At 42.2% G+C, this 22932-nt stretch overlaps 1 protein-coding gene across 4 annotated transcripts; it reads left to right on the top strand.

The window, feature by feature from the left end:
- Window positions 1-205: 205 nt before the first annotated feature.
- Window positions 206-21710, top strand: LOC117348442 (membrane-spanning 4-domains subfamily A member 15-like). 4 transcript variants are annotated; one of them, XR_004536986.1, is made up of 6 exons: window positions 206-962; window positions 5340-5459; window positions 6975-7063; window positions 9164-9220; window positions 12185-12301; window positions 21052-21710. XR_004536986.1 is itself a non-coding variant. In XM_033920616.1 (5 exons), the coding sequence occupies exons 1-5, from the start codon at window positions 834-836 to the stop codon at window positions 21238-21240; spliced, it is 612 nt and encodes a 203-aa protein (XP_033776507.1). In that variant the 5' UTR covers window positions 206-833; the 3' UTR covers window positions 21241-21710. The 4 variants fall into 4 exon arrangements, 3 of the variants coding, with proteins under 3 accessions (XP_033776507.1, XP_033776508.1, XP_033776510.1); XM_033920616.1 differs by lacking the exon at window positions 6975-7063; XM_033920617.1 differs by lacking the exon at window positions 6975-7063 and having other exon boundaries at window positions 5349-5459.
- Window positions 21711-22932: the final 1222 nt, after the last annotated feature.

A 22932-nucleotide genomic window follows, 5' to 3' on the forward strand; every position in this document is an offset into this window, starting at 1 on the left:
AACATGCAGAAAAAGCTTTATTTATATTACTTATTTAATTTATAACATTTTATTGAAGGAAATAATATAATACAAAATATATAATATAATACATATAATATAATATTATATAATATAATATAATACATATAATATAATACATTTAATATAATACAAAAGATTTCATTTCAAATAAATTCACAATTGTAATAGTTACAAACATATTTCTATAATTCCTTCAAAATATATTTCCATATGACCCAAATCTACCCCATCCCCTCTCCAATTCACATTGTATTGAAGTAATTAATAAAACTATAATATAAAATGAAATTTATCATTCCTTCAACATACATTTCAATATAACCTATTTCATCCTACCTCCACATTTATAATCCGCTTAAAGGCCTAAGTGGCTCACAAGAAATCATACTTAATATCAATAAAAGAAAACATAACTCTCAAAATAAATAAAAGCAAAAGAATCATCCTTTCTAATTTGATCTTAATCTCTTCTTTAGGGTCTTACTCCACCATCTCACAGCTAACAAGGAGTTCTGGTATCAATTAAAGGCTTGAACAAAGAAATGTGGAGTGGCAGCTGGGTAGATGGGATAAGAGAAATGGATTTGGTCATCCTCGGTGGTGAATTTTGCGATTAAGTCTATCCTCCTTACTATCGTGTCTTCGTCATTCCCTGTTTCTCGTCCCCTCTTCATCTTACCCTTTCATGGGGGCCAGCCCCCCCCCTTGGGAGAGATCGAAAGTTCTAATAAACTTGAGTTACCGTTAGCGAGGTTTATAATCAGTTTTTTAGTGGATTTTTCTATTTTATTCACAGTCACTAGAGCGAAATGGAGTTATCTGACGTGCAAGCTGAGAGGCCAATGCAATTTACGACGAGCGTTAGGATTTCATCCACCCAGAGTCAGCATAGTGGGGTGCTCCAAACCATCAGTAACGAATATCCAAGAATAGTTGGGGTGAGTTTGGATTCATGAAATTCTTTTAATGGGAAGGCTGAATACTGAGATGTCTCTAGACATAAAGATCTTTAAGCTCTCAAAAGACAGGTGCTTTGGCTACTTTACTGTGTACATGTGAAAGATAATTTTATAACAAAGTGCCATGTGTAGGCCCCTATACAGGAGCCTACCTAGGTGCAATTTTATAAAGAAAAGTAGGTGGTTCCTTTTTCAAAAATAAAATCCTAGCATCAGTTAATATTCCTCTTACCAGGGGTCCCCATAGTCCCTCCTTGAGGGCCGAATCCAATCGGGTTTTCAGGATTTCCCCAATGAATATACATTGAAAGCAGTGCATGCACATAGAGCTCATGCATATTCATTGGGGAAATCTTGAAAACCCGACCGGATTCAGCCCTCAAGGAGGGACTTTGGGGACCCTTGCTCTTAGCCGTGTGGGAGTCCTCCAACTGCATTCCTGCACGTTTCAATTGCAATGGAAGGCAGATTTCCTGGAGTCCTGTAGAAGCGTACCACGCGGTAAATTTCGTGCGTGCGCTAAAAACGCTAGCACACCTTAGTAAAAGGAGCCCTTAGAGAAATATCTGGATAATTGTAGCAGTTACAAATCTGTATGTTTCCCTTTGAATATTGTCCGGCATCCAATCAGGTTTTTCAGGATTTCCCCGATGAATATGAATTGAAAGCAGTGCATGGAAATCGATCTCGGGCATATTTATCGGGGAAATCCTGAAAACCCCAATTGGATTCTGGCCCTTGAGGACCAGAGTTGCCCATGTCTGGTCTAGAGCTTGACTAAAGGAGTTTTGCAGTTCAAGGAAGTTAAAAAAAAAAAAAAAAAATACAGTGTACCTCCTGAGAATGATTTACTAGGCCAAGTTTAAAAAATTGCCTATAAACAATAATGATTGTGAAAGTCAGTTTGTGAAAGCTTCACTTCCTGATGCTCTTTTTTGTCCCTATTGATTCAGATTTCAACATCACCCTTAACTAGGTTTTCTACTTGTATTAACACAGTCCTTGTGAATTGAAGAGCTCAGCTATGCATAAGCTTTCAAACTTATTTTCAATCTTAATTTTAGGTTTCTAACCTTTTTGTTTTCTTTATTTCTATGCTATTTTTTTTGGAAAGATGGTATAAGAATGTAAGAACATAAGAATTGAAGCTGCTAGGTCAAACCAGTGGTCCATCGTGCCCAACATTCCGCTCCCGCGGTGGCCCCCTGGTCAAAGACCAGTGCCCTAAGACCAGTCCTACTTGCATACGTTCTGGTTCAACAGGAACCCGTCCAACTTTGTCTTAAATCCTTGGAGGGTGTTTTCCCCTATAGCAGACTCCGAAAGTGCATTCCAGTTTTCCACCACTCTCTGGGTAAAGAAGAACTTCCTTATGTTTGTACAGAATCTATCCCCTTTATCTGCTAAGTCTATTCCCTTCAGTATTTTGAATGTTTCGATCATGTCCCCTCTCAGTCTCCTCTTTTCAAGGGAGAAAAGGCCCAGTTTCTCCAATCTCTCGCTGTACGACAACTCCTCCAGCCCCTTAACCATTTTAGTCACTTTTCTCTGGACCCTTTCAAGTAGTACTGTGTCCTTCTTCATGTACGGCGACCAGTGCTGGACACAATACTCCAGGTGAGGGCGTACCATGGCCTGGTACAGCGGCATGATAACTTTCTCCGATCTCGTGATCCCCTTCTTAATCATTCCCAGCATTCTGTTCGCCCTTTTTGCTGCCGCCACGCATTGCACGGACGGCTTCATCGACTTGTCAAACAGTACTCCCAAGTCTCTTTCCTGGGGGGTCTCTCCAAGTACCGCCCCGAACATCCTGTATTCATATCTCCTTATAATATTTTTTAAGGTGTCTAAATAAAAGTTTTTTAGAAATTAGTATTCTTCCAGATAGATTATGGGATGTTTTTCCAACAATTGAAACATAACAGTTATCAACTTTACTTCATAAGTTATCATTACCCTCTTATCTTTTGGAAAGTTGTCCTGTTTATTTGATAGCCAATCTGCCATTTTCTGTAATTTACCCCTCTTCTACAAAGCCGCGCAGTAATGGCCCTGAAGCCCTGAAGGAAATCATCTCTTAAGTTTAGGTTGTATTATTTTAACTCCATTTTTAAAGATCTAGATCCTAGTTAACCTTCCAATTTTCATCCAGTTGCTAATATTTACTTAGGAATTCATCAATGTGTGTTACTGTTAATCCAATGAGACTTAGAGCTAAAATTGTACAAACTTGTGGTAAAACAACTCGTCTTAACAGTAGTACACATTGATGAATTCCCCCCCCCCTTAATATTTAAACTTATGGAAGCCCAGTAGCTAAACAACTTTCTAAATTGATTTATGATTATAATAACTTGAATAAGACCCAGTTAGGTTTCAGATCTTCAAAAGACACAGAATCGTTCTTGAGATGACTAATGACAGATGTGAATAATTTTTTAATCAAATGTTATGGATTCAGTCCTTTAATTTGATTTGAAAACTGTATTTAATATCATAGTTCACGAGCTGCTTCTTAACAAATTCAGGTGTAGTTCTGAGATGGTTTAAGGAATTTCTAGTTAATAGATCTTATCAAGTTAAAGTGAAAGACCAGAGATGAGTGACTAAAATGGTTAAGGGGCTGGAGGAGTTGTCGTACAGCGAGAGATTAGAGAAACTGGGCCTCTTCTCCCTCGAAAAGAGAAGATTGAGAGGGGACATGATCGAAACATTCAAGATACTGAAGGGAATAGACTTGGTAGATAAGGACAGGTTGTTCACCCTCTCCAAGGAAGGGAGAATGAGAGGGCACTCTCTAAAGTTGAAAGGGGATAGATTCCGTACGAACGTAAGGAAGTTCTTCTTCACCCAGAGAGTGATAGAAAACTTGAACGCTCTTCCAGAGTCTGTCATAGGGGAAAACACTCCCCAGGGATTGAAGACAAAGTTGGACAAGTTTCTGCTCAACTGGAAAGTACGCAGATGAGGCTGGGCTCATTTAGGGCACTGGTCTTTGTCCTGGGGGTCGCCACTGGAGTGGACTGCTGGACACAATGGACCACTGGTCTGACCCAGCAGCGGCAATTCTTATCTTCTTATGCACTTTGTCACCTGCTTGGAACTTTCGATGTGGAGCTCTTAAGGGTTCTCCATCCCCTCTCTCCAATTTTATTCAACATATATATATATATATATATGGTTACCATATGGCTCCAGTAAAAAGAGGACTGATTGAGAAATCCAGGTTTTATTTTCATTGAAAGCAATGGAAGTAAGGAGGACAGATAGAGACATCTGGGTTTTACTTCCATTGAAAGTAAAGGAAGTAAAACCCAGATGTCTCATTCTGTCCTCCTTTTTTTGGAGCCATATGGTAACCCTACATACCCTATGATATCTTTCAGAGAAAGCTTACAAAATCTGAATGTTTCACACTACTTGTATGCAGATGACATTCTGGTACTGATTGCACTGAAGCCGTTAAAAGCCATATGACTTTTAGATGTCATAGACGTGTAACTCTGGCCTTCTATGGTACCCTTTGGCTGGTTATGTGCACATGAGGCAGACTAGAAAACCAGTATCGGGTAAAAAGAGGGTAAATAGGGCAATAGAAATTCCCCTTTTACCAGTACATTCAGGGTTCTGGGACCCTGATCCCCAGAGCTATATGTATAGAGATAACCAGCTACTTAGAGAAATTCTCGGCTTACTCCCAGAAAACTATAAACTAGAGAGAAACAGGCTATATCTCTCTCCTCCAACTGCTTCCCTTCCCCTTCTCACTCCAACTGGTGCTCTGTTTCTCTCTACATTGTTTTCAGGCTTTACCCCCCCCCCCTATGAATCTTTCTAAATCGCCAATAATAGCTCTCTGCTCTTGGCAGTGGGAGGAGTCATTATAATGTACAGACAGTTTCCCTGTTAACATAAGAACATAAGAAGTTGCCTCCACTGGGTCAGACCAGAGGTCCATCTCGCCCAGCGGTACACTCCCGCGGCGGCCCATCAGGTCCGCGACCTGTGAAGTGGTTTCTGACCACCTCTATAACCTACCTCAAGTTCTATCTGTACCCCTCTATCCCCTTATCCTCCAGGAACCTATCCAAACCTTCCTTGAACCCCTGTACCGAGTTCTGGCCTATCACTTCCTGGCCTATCACTTCCTCCGGAAGCGCGTTCCATGTTGCTATGACATCAGAGGCCTGTTTGCTGAATTCCTAAACTTTGAAAGAATTCCTATGAGCATTGGAGCTTTTACCCCCATGACTTCATTTAAAAAAATAAAAATGAGAGTAGGGGTTGAGGTTAGTGACAGATTAATTATTTTCCTATGCTTATTAAATATATTAATTTGTATCTCTCTCCTAGTGTCTGCAGATCCTGGTTGGTGTCTTACACATTGGATTTGGCACTTTCTTGGCTATTGTGACTCGACATTTGGAAACTTTTACTATATACAGTGGGCTGCCATTCTTTGGTGGGATAATTGTAAGTAAAAACGTGAATTTCAAACTTTTACAAATATTGGCGAACTAGATACGTACCACAGATGTGCAAACTAGATACCAAAGAAGAAAAAAAAAAAAGAAAAACCAAATAGGGTTAAATATACAATAACTATAAAAACATTTCTATATCAATTCAATTAAAGTATCAAACCTAAAGGGCCCCTTTGACAAAACCATTTCATGCTAGGCTAAGCTATGAAATTGACTGAAGTGGTCCTGCATGAGAGTAGCAGGTGGGAAGAGGTTCCCATTTAAGGTGAGCCTGCTGAAAATTTCTAGAAGCCTGGCCTGGAATAGTGTTTCCACACTGGGCTATGTCAGTGACATCGGTTCATAGTATGTCGCGCGTGAGACACCAGCATGCTGACAATTGAGCGCTGACAATGTGGCGCAAGAAAGAAGCGCGCCACGGGAAAACTTAGTTATAAAGAGCTCCGAACCGGGGTGTGAGTGGGGAACCCCCCCACTTTACTGTATAGTGTTCGTGCTGCTGTTGGGGGGGGAGGGGGGTTGGAGGGTTGGAACCCTCCATTATAGAGAAAATGGAACTTTTTCCAATTTTTTTTCAGGAAAAGTTCCGTTTTCTCTATAATGTGGAGGGTTACATCCCCCCAACGGCAGCGCAAGCACTATGCAGTAAAGTAGGGGAGTTCCCCCCCACGCCGCCCATCAGAGCTCTTTAAAAATAAGTTTTTCCCATGGGTGCTTCTTTCATGTGCCGAATTGTCAGCGCTCGATTGTTGGCGCGCTGATGTCTGGCACGCGATTATCCTTTCACCGTGACATCAGTCATATTGTGAGGACCTGCATAAGAACATTAGAATATAAGAATAGCCTTACTTGATTAGACCAATGGTCCATCAAGCCCAGTAGCCCATTCCCACACTAGTACCGATTCAAAACACAAGGAGTAGCAATATTCCATGCTACTGATACAGGGCAAGCAGTGGCTTCCCCCATGTCTTTCTCAATAACAGACTATGGACTTTTCCTCCAGGAATTTGTCCAAACCTTTCTCAAGACCAGCTATGCTATCTGCTCTTACCACATCCTCTGGCAACGTGTTCCAGAGCTTAACTATTCTTTGAGTGAAAATTTTTTTCCTCATATTGGTTATAAAAGTATTTTCCTGTAACTTCATCGAGTGTCCCCTAGTCTTTGCAATATTTGATGGAGTGAAAAATCGATCCACTTGTACCCATTCTACTCCGCTCAGGATTTTGTAGACTTCAATCATATCCCCCTTAGTCATCTCTTTTCTAAGCTGAAGAGCCCTAACCGTTTTAGTCTTTCCTCATACGAGAGGAGTTCCATCCCTTTTACCATCTTGCTGTCCACGAAGAATACCTGTAAACAGTTGTAATCCTGAGTTTGTGTAATTACATAAGCAGTTGCGTACCCCCCAATTCTGTGTATGGCACCTATGTTGGGCATGCAAATTAGTGCACACAACCGATTTGCACACACAACTTAATTATTTCCTTGTCATCATCAGCAGATGGATCCAGAGACGAGTGGGATATGACCATCCACCAGCAGGCGGAGATAGAAAACACCAAACTGAGCTCCTCCATATATTGAATGGTAAGCTTCTTAGCAAGCCAGTATTCTCTATCTCCAGCAGGTGGATGATGGTCTCTCCCATGCTTTTGGTCTCATCTTTGGAGTGCTCTTGTTCTGGGTCTCCTGGTTCAGTTGAGCCTGGGGGGTGATTAGGCTCTGGTGCCTTTTCTAGGGGAACATCTGGTGGTGCCAGATCCCTATATCCCCCCTCCCACTCCTGACTTTGGCCTCCGTCATCCTCCTCACGATAAAAAAAGTAAAAAAAAAAGGGAGTTGGGATTTGCCTGCCAGTGAACAGGGTACTGAGGCAGAGGGACTTCTCTACTGATGCAGAACCCTTTCAATCAGGACATGGTTCCTATTCTCTTAAAAAAAAAAAAAGGAGCAGGGCAGCATCTAAATGGAAGATTCTTATATGAGTATTGACTTACCCTTCCCTGCTCTTCCTTTCTCGGTGCATCTGTTCCCTTTCTTTGTCCCCCTTCTGGGTTTAGCTGTGCTGTGTGCTGAGCCACACAGCAGAATATATTAAAAAAAAAAAAACCTTTGTAATAAAATGTAATGTAATGCAAATGAACAGGTCAGGAGCCATTCCAGGCTAGTTAAATGGATTTAAATATCAGCTGTTACATGTGTGCTTGCAAAATCTGCCTAAATTCTATCCCTGTACACCCCTACCAGCAAAATATATGGCATGTCAAAGAGCATACTTTTACACCAGTCTGTACTTTTTTTTTTTAAATTCTTTATTCATTTTTACATATTACAAGTGTATGACAAATCATTTGAACTTATAAATATACACTTGATTAACTTTCATATACAGTGGTGCCTCGCATAAAGAACGCCTCGCACAGCGAACGCTGCACACAACGAACTTCATGTCATGATTCATACAACGAACTTCGTTTCACACAACGAAGTCGCCCGAGCTTCCACGATCGCTGCCGATGTATTGCATCCTTCCGCGCAGGCACTGCAGGCAGTCGTTAGTCACTGCGCTTAACGCGTTTCACATAACGAACTTTTCGCATAACAAACTTGCTCCTGGAACGAATTAAGTTCGTTGTGTGAGGCACCACTGTATCATTAAAAATATAACTTTTCATCCAATACCTATATTCTATAATATTTTAAATATTATGAACTATTCCTAGTATCTAAACAATTGATATCAAGTTAGAAAACCCTCCCAACCCCTCCCTCCCCTTACAAAAGTTCCATTCCCAATACATCAAAAACAGTTAAATACTCTTATACATTATAGGATTTAATATTTATTACCCACCCACACCCCTCCATGTCAAATATCTTACTTTGGGAAAACGTTATTACTCATTACAAAAATCTGTACTTTGAAAAAAATGTCTGTCCTTTAAAAAGAAGACATTCATGAAAGTAAATCAAAATGGTTTATGTTCTCCCTATGTGTACAGGATACCGTATATGCTCAAATATAAACCCATCCGAATATAAACTGAGATACTATTTCCCTCCCTTTTCAGGGGAAAAATTATAACTCAAATATAAAACAAGGGTTCATATTCTTCTATTCCTCCTCCTTTCTGTGATGTCCTACTACCCTCTCTCACGCCTGGTAGTCTTCTCCCTCTACCACAGTTGCAAGGCCCCCCCCCCAACAAACCACTTTTGCTGCAGTGGTCAATGTGTGCCCGTGCCCCCACTGGACTGGCAGTTAGTGCTCCTTCCCAAACGAGAGTATCTCCCCTATCATGATTTCCTGGTGGTCTCCTGCCTTAATGTTCTGCTGGACCATCAGGAAATCATGGTAGGCCTGGGGGAGGGGGTTATTCTCACTTGGGAAGGAGGGAAGGAGCACAAGTTGACAGTCCGATGGGGGTGTGGATATGCGTCGACTGTGGCAGCAAAATCTGCTGGTTCGGTTGGGGCTTGCGGCAGTGGAGGGGGAAGACTCAAATATAAACCAAGACCCCCATTTTTGGGCCTTTATTTTAACCTCCAAATCTCAGTTTTATTCAAGTATATACAGTTAATTATCCTGCAACTTTATGAAGATTCTAGAAGAAATGATAACTACTATTTTTTTAAAATTGTCCTCATGTGTGAAGGAATCCAATAGGCCTTTTCTTTATCCAACAGTTCATTGTCTCAGGATCTTTGTCTATTGCTGCTTACAAGAGACGCAATTCGTGTCTGGTGAGTGACTTCAAATATTCTTTTCTTTGCGCTATCTTCTCCTCAGTGGCATAGCCAGACAGCTAATTTTGGATGGGCACAAGATTTTCCCTGTCCCTGTCCTATTCCGGAATCTCACAACTCAAAATATAAATGCTTTTGCTAATGAGGCTCCCCAGTCTCTAACAGTTGAAGACCATCTGAAGATGACCTGAGCTTTATTTGACCAAGTTTGGCAGACAGCAGCAATGTCCCTGAACCACTGTTGTTGGTGCCCCTCACGTGAATAGTTGTCGGCGACTCAGATTTTCTTTGTTACTTTATGTATTGAATTATGTATTTATTTGGCCTTATATTGCTATTTGTACAAGTTTATACTTGAAATGTTAATATGAAAATGATTAATAAATAATAATAATAAAAAAACATATTACTGGAAATTGGAAGGACTATACTAAACTTAATTATACCTTTTGGTGGAATTCAGTTTGTCATATTTATAAAATGGAGAGAGTGCTTGCTATACAGCAAGGAAATTATAATAGTTTCAAAAAGATTTGGGGGCCATTGATTGCATATTCTTTTTTTTTTTTTAGTTCAGAGTTTTATTGATTTTATAAAAGATGAAATACAAAGCCAACAACATGTGTGCTCCAACAAGGAACACATTATAACAATGTCATTAACAAATGTGAAGTGCATCCACAGTGAGATAATAGTCACAGATGATTGAATCCATCAGAAATAAAATAGAAGTTGAGAAGACATTAGTTCAAGAAAAGGAAATAAAACACATTAGGTGATAAGTTCTAACAATGTACCAGAGTAATCAGTCTAAATGATCCAAGCATAAAATAAAGAAATTGACATATACAGTAGGAAATGAAACATGGTACAACCGGAAAGGTGCCTGAAATTAGATGACAAAGGGTGAGGCAAAATACAGATTATACTAATGAGTACAGAAGTCAAGAGTCTGATTTACAATATTCAAGCAAGGGGGACCAAGTTTTTGCATAAGAGGACATGGAATTATTGCGTTCAGCAAAATGACATTCATATTTCACGAGGAGACGTATTGAGTTCCACCATTGATTGACATGTAGTTTAATGGTATCTTTCCAATTGTGAAGAATAGTGGAGAGAGCAGTAAATAAAAGTTCAATTAACAAACGTTCATGAGTAATGGATAAAGGGGAAGAGAGTATTGAAGAGCCATTAAACAATAAGTCAAAGGAAAATGCATCGGTAATATGCAAGACTAGTCTTTAAGCCCGTTACATTAACGGGTGCTAGAATAGATGTGTCTGTCTGTCTCTGTTTCTTTATCTCTCTCTCCTTGGCCGCTGTCTGTATCCTTCTGTCTCCCCCTCCCCCCCGAGCAAAGCTGTTTGCCCCCAGCACCCACCTCCCCCCCAAATGTCTCTCCATGGCCCTCTTCTGTCTTCCACCCCCAGAGCAAAGCTGTCTGTCTCCAGCACACCTCCCCCCAAAGCAGCCCCTTTCCCTATCTCTCCATGGCCCCTTCTGTCTCCCCCCAGCACACCCCTCCCCCCAAAGCAGCCCCCTATCCCTCTCCCTGTCTCTCCATGGCCCCTTCTGTCTTCCCCCCAGAGCAAAGCTGTTTGCCCCAAGCACACTCCTCCCCCCAAAACAGCCCCCTTTCCCTCTCCCGCTGACTCTCTCTCTGGTCCCCTTTCTCTGTCTGTCTTTCTGTCCCTCTCCCTGCCCCTGTGTCTTTCTTTCTTTCTGTCTCCCTCCCTCCCGCTGTCTGTCTGTCATTTTGCCCCATTTCCCTGTGCAGCAGCATTTCCATCCCACTTGCCTATGCAGCAGCAACAGCATTTCCCTCCTATCCCTCCCCCTTTCCTGTGTAGAAGCAGTAGCAGCATTTTCCCCCACTCCCCCTTTCCCTTCTCTTACCTTCTCTTCCCTGCTCCGTTCGGCCCCTCCCCCTTCTTTTACTGCCGTTGTCGATCCGGCCTGCTCCTGACCCTCCCACTGCCGACAAACCTCGAGGCTCTAGCCGCGTAGGCAGCACTATAAACACGCTGCTTCGCAGCCTTCTACTGGCGATTTCCTCTGCCGCATCTGTCTCCGATGATGTCATCAGAGACGCGGCAGAGGAAATCGGCAGAGAAGGGCGCGAAGCAGCGTGTTTATAGTGCTGCCTACGCCGCTGGAGCCGGGAGGCGACGGAGAGGTCAGGGGGGTGCTAGCGGCCGGCAGTCGCCGCTCCGCAGGTGGAGAGCAGGGAAGGGTGCGCATGCACACTTGTCTTGCCTCGCGTGAGGCCAGACCATAAGCCGCGCATGCGCACTTCCTAGCTACAGCTCACGGAAAACGGATGCACGCATAGGAAGTGCGCATGCGCGGCTTACCGTTTTATTATATTAGATACGGGCAATTGTAGACCACACATTCGACCAGAAAGATGAGACATGTGTACAAGTATAGAGCATATGAAGTAAGGAGCCATCAGAGAATTTACAGGTCCAGCAACAACCGTCATATGACCGGTTTATTTTGGCTGATTTAGCAGGGGTCCAAAAGGCCCTGTGGTACAGAAATACAGCTGTTTGTAGCCTCACATGTACAAACAGCTATATTCCTGTACCACAAGGCCTTTTGATTGCATATTCTAATGATTAGACACCTTGGACACCTTTTTATTACATAGGACTATATTTAGTGTGGGGATGGGGAGGTATGTTATGTGATTTAATGGATTTATTCCTGATGAATGGGATGGTGGGGGAGGGGTCTTTTGTATATGCATTTGACAATAATTGTTAGAATGTCAAGTGATTTGTACGAATTATCTGATTGAATATTGTACACTTGTTGCACGAGTTAAAACAGAATAAAGAATTAAAAAATAATAATAATAATAATAAAACCCCCCACAAACCAGGAGCATTAATATCAAACCCATACACGAAAACCTTCACAGTGATATTGATAGTCTCTTTACCTTTTGTTCAGGTGCAAAGCAGTTTATGGATGCACATTGTTGGAACTGTGACTGCAGCTGGTGTTATACTTGCCAACTCAGCTGACATCCATATATTAAAAAACCAAGGTTTTGAAGCTATTTTGTTGGTATGTATTCCATTATGTTGGATTTATACTATAAACGACTGTAGAATGATGATTTCAAATATTTTTATTGGGTTTTATAAACAGAAAAACAAGAAAGGAAACAATAAAATACATAACAAAGTCCAAAGAGGATCATCCAACAGTACAAAATAGTAAATCAAACAATAATCAGTATGGTGAGTCGGGTAAAATGCACATGGTGATCCAATAGAAGCCCAAAGAGCAATCTGGAGAAGGAGAAGAGGGGAAGAAGAGATAGAAGAAATAAAGAAGTCAATGGTCTAATATAGAGAAAAAGCCAGTCAAGAGCAGGGTGAGCATCACTATCCAATTGTAGATAGCAGGATGTGTATTGACCTAAAACTTGACAATCTCAATATACTATACAGTACTCGCCCAATATTTGCGGGGGTTCCGTTCCAGGAACCTCCGCGAATCTTGAAAAACAGCGAATACAGTTTTTCGTGGGGAAGACTGGAGAGGGCAGTGGGAGAGGCAGGAGAGAGCAGCCGGAGTGAAGGAAATCACTCGCTGTATGCTCCGGCCGCCTCTTCCTGCACTAAAGTCGGGCCTTACCAATCAGGAGCTGCGTGTCAAAGCAGCTCCTGATTGGTAAGGCCCGACTTTAGTGCAGGAAGAGGCGGTCGGAACATACAGCGAGTGATTTCCTTCATTCGCCAGCGCTCCGGCTGCTTTCTCCTGCCTCTCCAGCTGTCCTCTCCTGGTTGGCGGTTTGCGGTCGGAAAATACCGCGAATAACCAGGACCGCGACCCGCCGACCATGAATGACCGGGGGAACACTGTACTCCTAATAGATGTTACAGAGTAATACCGGCAATCTCCCTCTTTGTTTAAGGATTTTATTTTTTTTCTCCAATTCATAGTAACATATTAAATGATAGTAGATAAAGATCAGCATGGTTTCAAGGTTTATTAAAATTTGATATAATCGCCTATCAATGAATTTCTATGCGAATTACAAGTATATGAAAAATACAGGTAAAAGCATTACAAATAATGTATATCAATTACAGAAGAAGTGCATAAAATGACATTCCTAAAAGAGTAAATGCACTAAACAAAAAAAATCTGAAGGAAAAAATGGAAGAACAACAATAATTATAGGATAGAAAAACATTACAGTCGCTATAACTGGCTTTGCAAAGGGATATGAGCCTTGAAAAAAACCCTTAGGGTGAAACATGTTGGTGGTAAAATCCCTGAAAGCAAGACCACAATTTTAAGCTAAGTACTTTAATCATATTTACACAAAAGGTGGAAAAAATGTAAAAATTTATAATTCTATAGTTATATGTTTTAAGATCTGGTGAGGAAGTAGTATATACTTGAGTTCTAGGTGGTACTTCTGAGGATCTGTAAATAAATACAATTTGATGTGAAGAGTGATTGAAGATGTTCCAGAAATTGTACACGTCTCGTTTATAATTCTGTACTACATACTCTCACAGAAGACTTTCATTTCATAGTGCTGTTTGGAGAATTGGATATTTTGTATAGCAAATATTTGTTACCATATGATTCACCAAGCTTTTTTTTTTTCACTTCTTCAGCCCGTTTTATTCAGTGTCCCCTGAGGAAGGTGTTTAGATACACCGAAACTTGGATCCTTGTTGGGACTACGTTTTTTCAAAGGAATAAAGACTTTTGCTTGGTTGGAAGGACGTCTCCCTTACCTTTCTTTTATGTACTGTTGTGATTACAAGGCGAGGGTTTCTCTGTTTGCTCTTTGGATCAAGTTAAATAAACTATTAGTACTTATATAAATTACTGTAATTATCAGTGCCAATCACATAAATAAGCACTATAATTCTGTAAACTAGGACGGAGTTGGCAACCTTTTTACAGCAAAGAGCCAATTTATCAAAAATGTTTGACCCAAGATTTACAAAGGGCTGCAAGGTGTAGCTTCTCTCTCCTCCAGACCCTCCCAGGTCTCTGCACCTCTCTTCCCTCCCTTCCTCCCCAACCCCTCTAAAAAGAAGACATGTATGGGATGTCTGATAACCCTACTCATTCTTCCTCTCCTGGAGCACCCTCCCGCACTTCTCATCTTCCCCCCCTCCAGGCTCACAGCCCTACCTGTTATTCTCCTTCACCCCAGGCACATACTTCTACCTCTCATTCTTTTTCATCCTCAGCTATCATTGTGTGTCCCTTCCCCCAACCCTCCCCATAGTCCTCCCTCAAACTTGATCTCTTTCTATACCAGTGACAAACTCTTGTCCCTCTGGTGTTCTCTCAACTTTCTCTAGCACTCTTCTTCCCCCTGCTGAAGGACTGTTGGGTAAGATTTGCCTCTTTGCAGATGATACCAAAATCTTCAATAGAGTAGACACCCCTGATGGTGTGAATGACACGAGGAAGGACCTAGCAAAGCCTGAAGAAAGGCCTGAAATTTGGCAGCTAAGATTAATGCTAAGAAATGCAAGGTCCCACATTTGGGCTGCAAAAACCCGAGAGAACAGTACAATTTAGAGGGTGAAGAACCTTTTTGCACGAAAGAGGAGCAGGACTTGGGTGTGATAGTATGTGATGATTTAAAGGTGACCAAACAGATTAAAAAGGCAACGATGAAAGTTAGATGGATGCTAGGTTGGATATGGAGAAGTATGGCCAGTAGGAAAAAGGAGGTATTATTGCCCCTGTATAAAACTCTGGTGAGACCTCATTGTGTACAATTCTGGAGACCACACTTCATCATATAATTATAAGAGGGTGATGACGAGATATGTACCTGGGCCTTTTTATGTGAAGTTCACTGTAGATCACCCTAAGGTGCCCCACAGCTCTGCTGGAATGTCTCTGTGGCCAGTCTACTAAAAGTGCTGGCCCCTCCTAAAGCCCAATGGCTTGTTTGGTTTGGGTTTTTTTTAAGATGTTTTTTCAAAAATGGTTCAAAAAAGATAGACACGTTGAGGACAAGCACATCCGAGACGTGGCCATTTTTGAAACAAAAAGATAGACCTTTTCTTTTTCAAAAATGGTTATCTGGATGTTTGTGCATGTTCTGCAAAACATCCAAACTCAAATTTGGATGTCATATCGAAAATGCCTTTCCACATCAGCTGGCTCACCTTACTAGCACCAGCAGCCTGGTTCCATCCTGTTTAAGATGGAGTCCATACTTTCCCGGTATGTTGGCCAGTTCCTAACAAATCTAAATCCCTCATCCCTACACCATTGTTTCAGCCAGACATTAAGGGCTCCTTTTACGAAGGTGCGCTAGCCGTTTTAACGCACGCACCGGATTAGTGCACGCTAGCCAAAAAACTACCGCCTGCTCAAGAGGAGGCGGTAGCGGCTAGCACGCGTGGCATTTTAGCACATGCTATTGCGCGCATCAAGGCCATAGCGCGCCTTCGTAAAAGGAGCCCAAAGTCTGTGGAGTTCTGTCTGCCTCTTGGGTTCTATACTTGGAATAGGGAACATTTCTGAAAATGCTACCCTAGATCACTGTTCTTCAACCACCGGTGGGCGGACCGGTGCCGGTCCACAGGAAATTTCTGCCAGTCCGCGCAGGGCCGGCAAGATTAAAATGACCATAGGTTCGTTTTCAGACCTCCTGTCCCGTTGTCCCACACACAGCTTCGGGACAGCGTCCCGAAACTGTGCTCGGGGGACAATGGGACAGGCAATCATTTCCTGTCCCTCCCTCCTTTCTTTCCCCAGGTCCCCTTCTCTTACCGTCCTGCCGCTACTGATAAAGCCAACAGGAAGTCTTCTTTCCGACATCAATTTTGACATCGGAGAGGATATTCTGGGCCAGCCAATCCTGCCTGGCTGGCCCAGAACGCCCTCTCCGACATCAGAATTGACATCAGAAAGAAGACTTCCTGTCAGCTTTAGCAGCAGCGGCAGAGCGGTAAGAGTAGGGGAAAGGAAGGAGGGAGGCTTTTTTTTGCGGGGCAGGGAGGGAAGGTGGTAGGCAGGCAAGCAGGCTGGCTTTGGCCAGGGAGGGAGGGAGAGAGGTAGACAGGCAGGCAGGCTGGCTTCGGGGGTGGGGGTGGAACAAAGTGTGGAAGGCAGTGAGAGGGACATGGGAAGGATGCACTGGGGGCACTAAAGACAGGAAGGGCACTAAGGACATGGGAAGGAGGCACTGGGGGCACTAAAGACATGGGAAGGAGGCACTGGGGGCACTAAAGACAGGAAGGGGCACTAAGGACATGGAAAGGAGGCACTGGGGGCACTAAGGACATAGGAAGGAAAGAGGGAGGGAATAGAAAGGGACAATTCTTGGGCCTGAGTGCAGAAAGAAAGAAATGAAAGAAAGGATACACAGACAAGAGGAAACGCAACCAGAGATTCATGAAATCACCAGACAGCAAAGGTAGGAAAAATGATTTTATTTTCAATTTAGAGATCAAAACGTGTTAGTTTTGAGAATTTATATCCGCTGTTTATATTTTGCACTATATTTGTCTATTTTTCTATAGTTACTGAGGTGACCGAGCTCACGGAGATGGGGCGTAAACGGGGGTTTTAAATTATAGTTTGCTGGTCCACAAAATAATTATTTTATTTCTGCCGGTCCACGGGTGTAAAAAGGTTGAAAAACACTGCCCTAGAGGATCTGGACTTCAGCCTCCTACCTAAAAGTTCGGTACTTGTTTGGCTACTTTTCCACCTCTTTCTTCTTGAGTCAGTGTAGTTATTATTTGGTACTAATGCTCTGTTTTTGATATGGGATCCCCCAGTTTACAGCGTATATCTTAGCAGTTCGGGTAAAGTACTTCAGTCCCTAAATGTTCGTCACTTCTCATATGTAGATAACATTGTCCTTTTATTCCCTGTACATCAAGATATGTCCTCAACTTCTATGTAGATGAATAAGATTTTTGAGACTATTTTCAAGCTAGATGTCTATGAATCATCTTAAGATTAATAAGAACATAAGAATCGCCATATTGGCACAGACCAAAGGTCTATCAAGCCCAGCGTTCTGTTTCCAACAGTGGCCAACCAGGGTCCCAAGAACCTAGCTAGATCCCAAGTAGTAAAACAGACTATGCCCGAAACTTGTCCAAAAAAAGTAGCAGGAGTCAAGGAACCATTAAAATAAAATATTAATCTGCTGTGTTAGATTTTAGGCTGCCTATGGATATTCACATAACTAATGCCATTCACAAATGCTGTTTTAACCTAAAATTACTGTGAAGGTTGAAACACTATTTAGAGAAATCACAGTTCTGTTGGGTTGTACAATTGTTGATCCATACTACCATGGACTATTGTAATGTGGTATATATGGGTTTATTGAAGAAACACATTCAGAGATTACAAGCCATCCAAAATGCAGCAGCTAAATTGATCTTGAATGGAAAATTGTATGAGCATGTGATGCTTTATTTGATTGAACTGCATTGGCTTCCAGTAAATGCCAGGATCGAATTCAGGATTTTGACTTTTATGTTTAAGATTGTCTGGTTTTAGCCTAGCTATAAGAACATAAGCATCGCCTCTGCCGAGTTAGACCATAGGTCCGCTCCCGCGGCAGCCCCCCAGGTCAATGACCTGTAAGTGATCTTTTACTTAAAATATTTTGCCTTGTATAGTATCCCTCTAATTATACCCTTCAATCCCCTTTGCCTTCAGGAGCTCGTCCAATCCCATTTTGAAACTCCAAATCGTACTCTGCTCTACCACCTCCTCTGGAAGCGCATTCCAGGTGTCCACCACCCTCTGAGTGAAGAACTTCCTAGCATTTGTTCTGAATCTGTCTCCCTTCAATTTTTTGAGTGTCCTCTTGTTTGTGTTGCCCCCGCCAGTCTGAAGAATCTGTCCCTCCACCTTCTCTATACACTTCATGATCTTATAAGTTTCTATCATGTCCCCTCTAAGTCTTCGCTTTTCCATGGAACAGTTCCCCAGTTTTTCCAGCCTCTCAGCATATGAAAGGTTTTCCATGCCCTTTATAATTCTTGTTGATCTTCTCTGGACCCTCTTGAGTACTGCCATATCCTTCCTGAGGTACGGCGACCAGTATTGAATTCAGTATTCTAGATGTGGGCGCACCCCGAAGTGCCATGGTTCAGAGGGGGATGGGCGATCATCATCGCAGCAGAAGAGATGAGCCATCTCTCCTGCAGCAATAGGCAGCCATCTCTCCACCTTTTTGAGAATATATACACCTCCTAGGAATATTTGTTCTTCTACTGAACTGCGATCCAAAGTTGTATGTAAGCTAAAAGGCACTGAAAAGCAAACACTAATGGTAAAGGGGCTGAACTCTGGAATCTACTTGCAGCCAGGATTAAAGACATTAAGAACTATAAGTCTTTTTGCCGTTGTGTAAAGACTTGGCTTTTTCAGAAAGAGACTCGGGAGTACTTATAGACAAGTCAATGAAACCGTCTGTGCAATGCACAGCGGCGACAAAGAGGGCAAACAGAATGCTAGAAATGATTAAGAAAGGGATCACAAACAGATCTGAAAAGGTTATCATGCCATTGTATTGGGCCATGGTTCGCCCCCACCTGGAATACTGCGACCAACACTGGTCGCTGTACATGAAAAGGGACATAGTACTACTCGAAAGGGTCCAGAGAAGAGTGATAAAAATTGTTAAGGGGCTGGAGGAGTTGCCGTACAATGAGAGGCTAGAGAAACTGGGCCTCTTCTCCCTTGAAAAGAGAAGACTGAGAGGGGACATGATCAAAACATTCAAGATATTGACGGGAATTGACTTAGTAGCGAAAGAGAGATTGTTCACCCTCTCCAAGGTGAAGAGAACGAGAAGGCACTCTTTCAAGTTAAAAGGGGATAGATTTTGTACAAACGTAAGGAAGTTCTTCTTCACCCAGAGAGTGGTATAAATCTGGAACGCTCTTCCATAAGCTCTTATAGGGGAAACACCCTTCAGGGATTCAAGAAAAGGTTAGATAAGTTCCTGCTGAATCAGAACGTATGCAGGTAAATCTAGACTCAAATAGGGTACTGGTCTTTGACCTAAGGACCGCCGCGGGAGCGGACTTCTGGGCACGATGGACCACTGGACTGACCCAGCAGTGGCTATTCTTATGTTCTTATGATTATCTGATGTTCCAGTATGAATACTAATTGTAAACAAAGTGTATGCTAGTCTCCTTGTTTTGTTTAAGATTAGCTATTTTTATCACTGTTTAAAGATGGAATTTAGTGGCCTTTCATATATGATTTATCTTTAGAATATCCCTTAACTATGATTGTATTAATCTTCTACATTTTGTACTCAGCTTAGAACTTAGAACGTAAAATCAAGCTTCTAACTTTTCCTTTTTGTAACCAAAACTATTACTTGGATCAAGTTTAGCTATTAAAAAATAAGACATCTACTATAGACACTGGTTTTAAGTTTATTCTAGAAAGAAAGATAAGAAGCCTATTTATTTTTGTAGAATACAATTATAAGTGCCAGAGAAAGCATGTACATCTAGGCACTATCATCTATGCCTGGTGAAAATTCCCACACCTGTATGTATGCATGAACACACATAAATTATACACTGGTATTCTATAATTTATTGCATATATGTGCGCCCTGCCCATGCTTTACCAAAAGTCTACCCACGCACAAGCCCGCTAGCAAAGTACTTTTCTGCTAGTCACTATTCTATAAGATAATATGTATGTGCACTAGTACCTAATTATGCATATAAATGAGTGGAATATTACCATTTACACGTGTTTATGCTGCCTAAAACTAGGAAGCTACTTAAAGAATTACCCCCATAACCCACTCACAGGTTACTTCCTTCACCTCATTTCTTTGTACTTCCGTCTCTCCCTAGGCTCCAAATTAAGTTCCTCCAGCTCATAACTGCCTACCGTTCACCATTGATCTTCAGGCCCTATACCACCCAATATCTACAATCCCCACCCTCAATATTCCCTCATTACTTGCGCACCCAGATTACTCCAGGAGTCCCCTTGGTTGAAAAGGGCCGGAGCAATCCCCCAATCCTGTGATGACACCAGACTCCAAAATGGCTGGTTTGGGAATCCTTGAGGGACGTTGGGTTGAAGTGGACGGGTGACACAGAGGGGTTAGAAGATTGGATTGGAGCAGAGTTATGAGCCAAGGATCAGGTTATGAGTCTGGGGATCAATTTTAAAGGCGGGGGGGGGGGGGGGGGGAGAGGGGGGATGTCACTGATAGAATTTGTGGTATCCAGGGGGAAAGGGGACTTCAGGAGCTTTGAAATGATTATACTAGGGGGGTACACCAACAATTGCACACAGGTCGACAATTGTACCTCACAAATGCGTGCCCTGACAATTGCGGTGCGTTAAAGCATTCACGGGTTCCCATAATAATGTAAACCTTACCCTAACACTAGAGAGCAAGTGAATACTTTAAGTGTAGTGGGGGGATTCCCTCCCACCCCTCAAAAAGAGGGTTACTTCGTAACCCTCAAAAATAAAAAATTGTCAGGTTGGGTCACCCCCCATTCGATGTGTGCAAATGTCGGGGTACAATTGTCCTAAGTGCATTTGACAGGTGACAGTACTAGGGAATGTACCTGGGGCTTTGTGCCCTTTCCTTTCCTTTTTTTTCCCCCCCCATTTTCGTTCTAACATGCAATGCGATGAAAAACAATGAAATGAGACAGAAGGAACCCCAAGACAAACAAAATGGAAAAAAACCCGATCAAACCCAAATGAAAGGAATACGGAAACAAAAGTATTCTCCTTACTGATTACTAATTACTATATTATGCCTAAACCAGGTTTTTTTTGTTCTGTTTTAGGAAATATTGACTCTGCTTCTGACTTCAGCGGTCATAGGGTTTTGCATCGCAGTTTTAGCTTCTTGCTTTGGGTGTTTGTGTCATAACTCCCCTTCTCGTAGGCCTGAGGTCAGTATGGAAATAGTGATGATAACTAACATTGATAATATTCAGCATGATAGCGATCACAAAGGAGATTCATCCGGTTGAACGCTTGAATAAAGGTTTATCTAAACCATTCTTCGGGAAGAGTCCGCAGAAGTTGTGCAGGAGGTTGAATAAATTATACTGCATTTTCAGCCCATCTAAGCATCTATATTCAGGACGTATTAGCTCCACCGTATCCTCGTGCAGGAATTTCTTTATCTATATTGGTATGTGAAAAGTTTCCCCCACAGCAAAACATGGGAATACAGCACTGAGGAATTTGCATGGCCTACCCTACATAATCCCTGTTGACGTTCAAAAAACACTCATGTTACTGACGGCTATCATTCTTTGATTTGGTATGGTCTAAGGATGGATCTAAATTTATCTGAAAACCAGTGGTATTCGGCTGCTATCCTTATAATAGAGAATGACACGGTGACAAAATTAATCACCATTCCCATCCCCGCGGGAAACCATCTTCATGTCATTCTTTAAGGAGAGAGGGAAGAATCAGAGTATGAATGACCACAACCACTGACCCACAAGCTTTGCTTTGAAGAATGCTGGTGTAGAAGGACCGAGGTTGAAACAGACACTACAGAATGGCAGTCTCTGGTATCCAGAGCAGATATTATGATGTCATAATGCCTTGTTCCACCAGTGCCTAAGAGCCAATCACATCAGTGATGTCACAATGGCTTGGAGTTTAGCCACATAGATTGATTTGTTGATTTATTAATAGGATTTTCAGTTAAATTGCTGACATACCTCACAGTTTTCCAAGTATCTAATAAAATTCTATTTTCTTTATACAATCTGGGCATCTTGATACTGAGAATGTGACACAGATATAAAGGGTTCGCAGGAGTACACAGGAGTCGCCATTCCAAATATAACCCATCCGGAGTGTACTCAATGAGCTCTAATTTTTTTTAAATCTAGAGGCTGAGTTGAGCTGCCTACATCTGCTAAGTCTATAGAAGTTGTGTCAAATATCCACCCTTTCCTCAAACCCTTTCACCCCCACCCCCTCAAACTCCACCCCTTCTGAATTCATGAACTCTCCTTGGAACCCAGTGGGAGGAGGTTAGTCTCCTAGTGGGCTGAATATTAAGTACCAATAGAGCCATCAGCAGTTGCATCACTCAGGGAATAAAGGGTCACTGATTTGATATTCCACTTTTCTGTGGGTATTTTTTCCTGTCTCTAGTAGGATCACAATCTAAGCTAGGTATCCAGGACAACAGAGGGTTAAGTGACCTTGCCCAGGGTCAAAGGAGCTAAGTGGGAATCGAATCCAGTTTCTAGGTTCTCAGCCAGCTTCACTAACAGTTAGGCTACTCCTTTTGCGCTGCTCCTACTGACCCTGGGCAAGTTACTTAATCCCCCCTTTGCCCCAGGTACATTTGATAGATTGTGAGCCCACCGGGACAGACAGGGAAAATTCTTGACTACCTGAATAAACTCATGTGAACCGTTCTGAGCTCCCCTGGGAGAACAGTATAGAAAAAACAGCACCTTCATCGCGTCTAAGGAGCCGCTTTAGAACGCCTAAGGCCAAAGTAGGCATGATTAATGCCAGAAATGACCTTAGGCGATCTAAGGCACCTCCGTAGATTCTCGTCAATGGAAATGTACTATGAACTTTTAAAACCCTGGCCTATATTTCTTGCACATACCTTTGATTCTGTAAACTGCACCGTGGCCTGAATGACATAGGATCAGCAGCCGTTTTAAAGGTGACCGCCAATA

Source organism: Geotrypetes seraphini, chromosome 14 (assembly GCF_902459505.1).
Source record: "Geotrypetes seraphini chromosome 14, aGeoSer1.1, whole genome shotgun sequence".
Lineage (NCBI taxonomy): Eukaryota > Metazoa > Chordata > Amphibia > Gymnophiona > Dermophiidae > Geotrypetes > Geotrypetes seraphini.

What these genes read in the sequence shown, in the direction of transcription:
- LOC117348442 (XM_033920616.1), top strand. Translation starts at nt 834, where the DNA reads ATGGAGTTATCTGACGTGCAAGCTGAGAGGCCAATGCAATTTACGACG. An exon ending in AATATCCAAGAATAGTTGGG is followed by an intron (nt 963 to 5,339) that starts GTGAGTTTGGAT and finishes TCTCTCTCCTAG; the next exon opens with TGTCTGCAGATCCTGGTTGG. An exon ending in GTTTTGAAGCTATTTTGTTG is followed by an intron (nt 12,302 to 21,051) that starts GTATGTATTCCA and finishes GTTCTGTTTTAG; the next exon opens with GAAATATTGACTCTGCTTCT.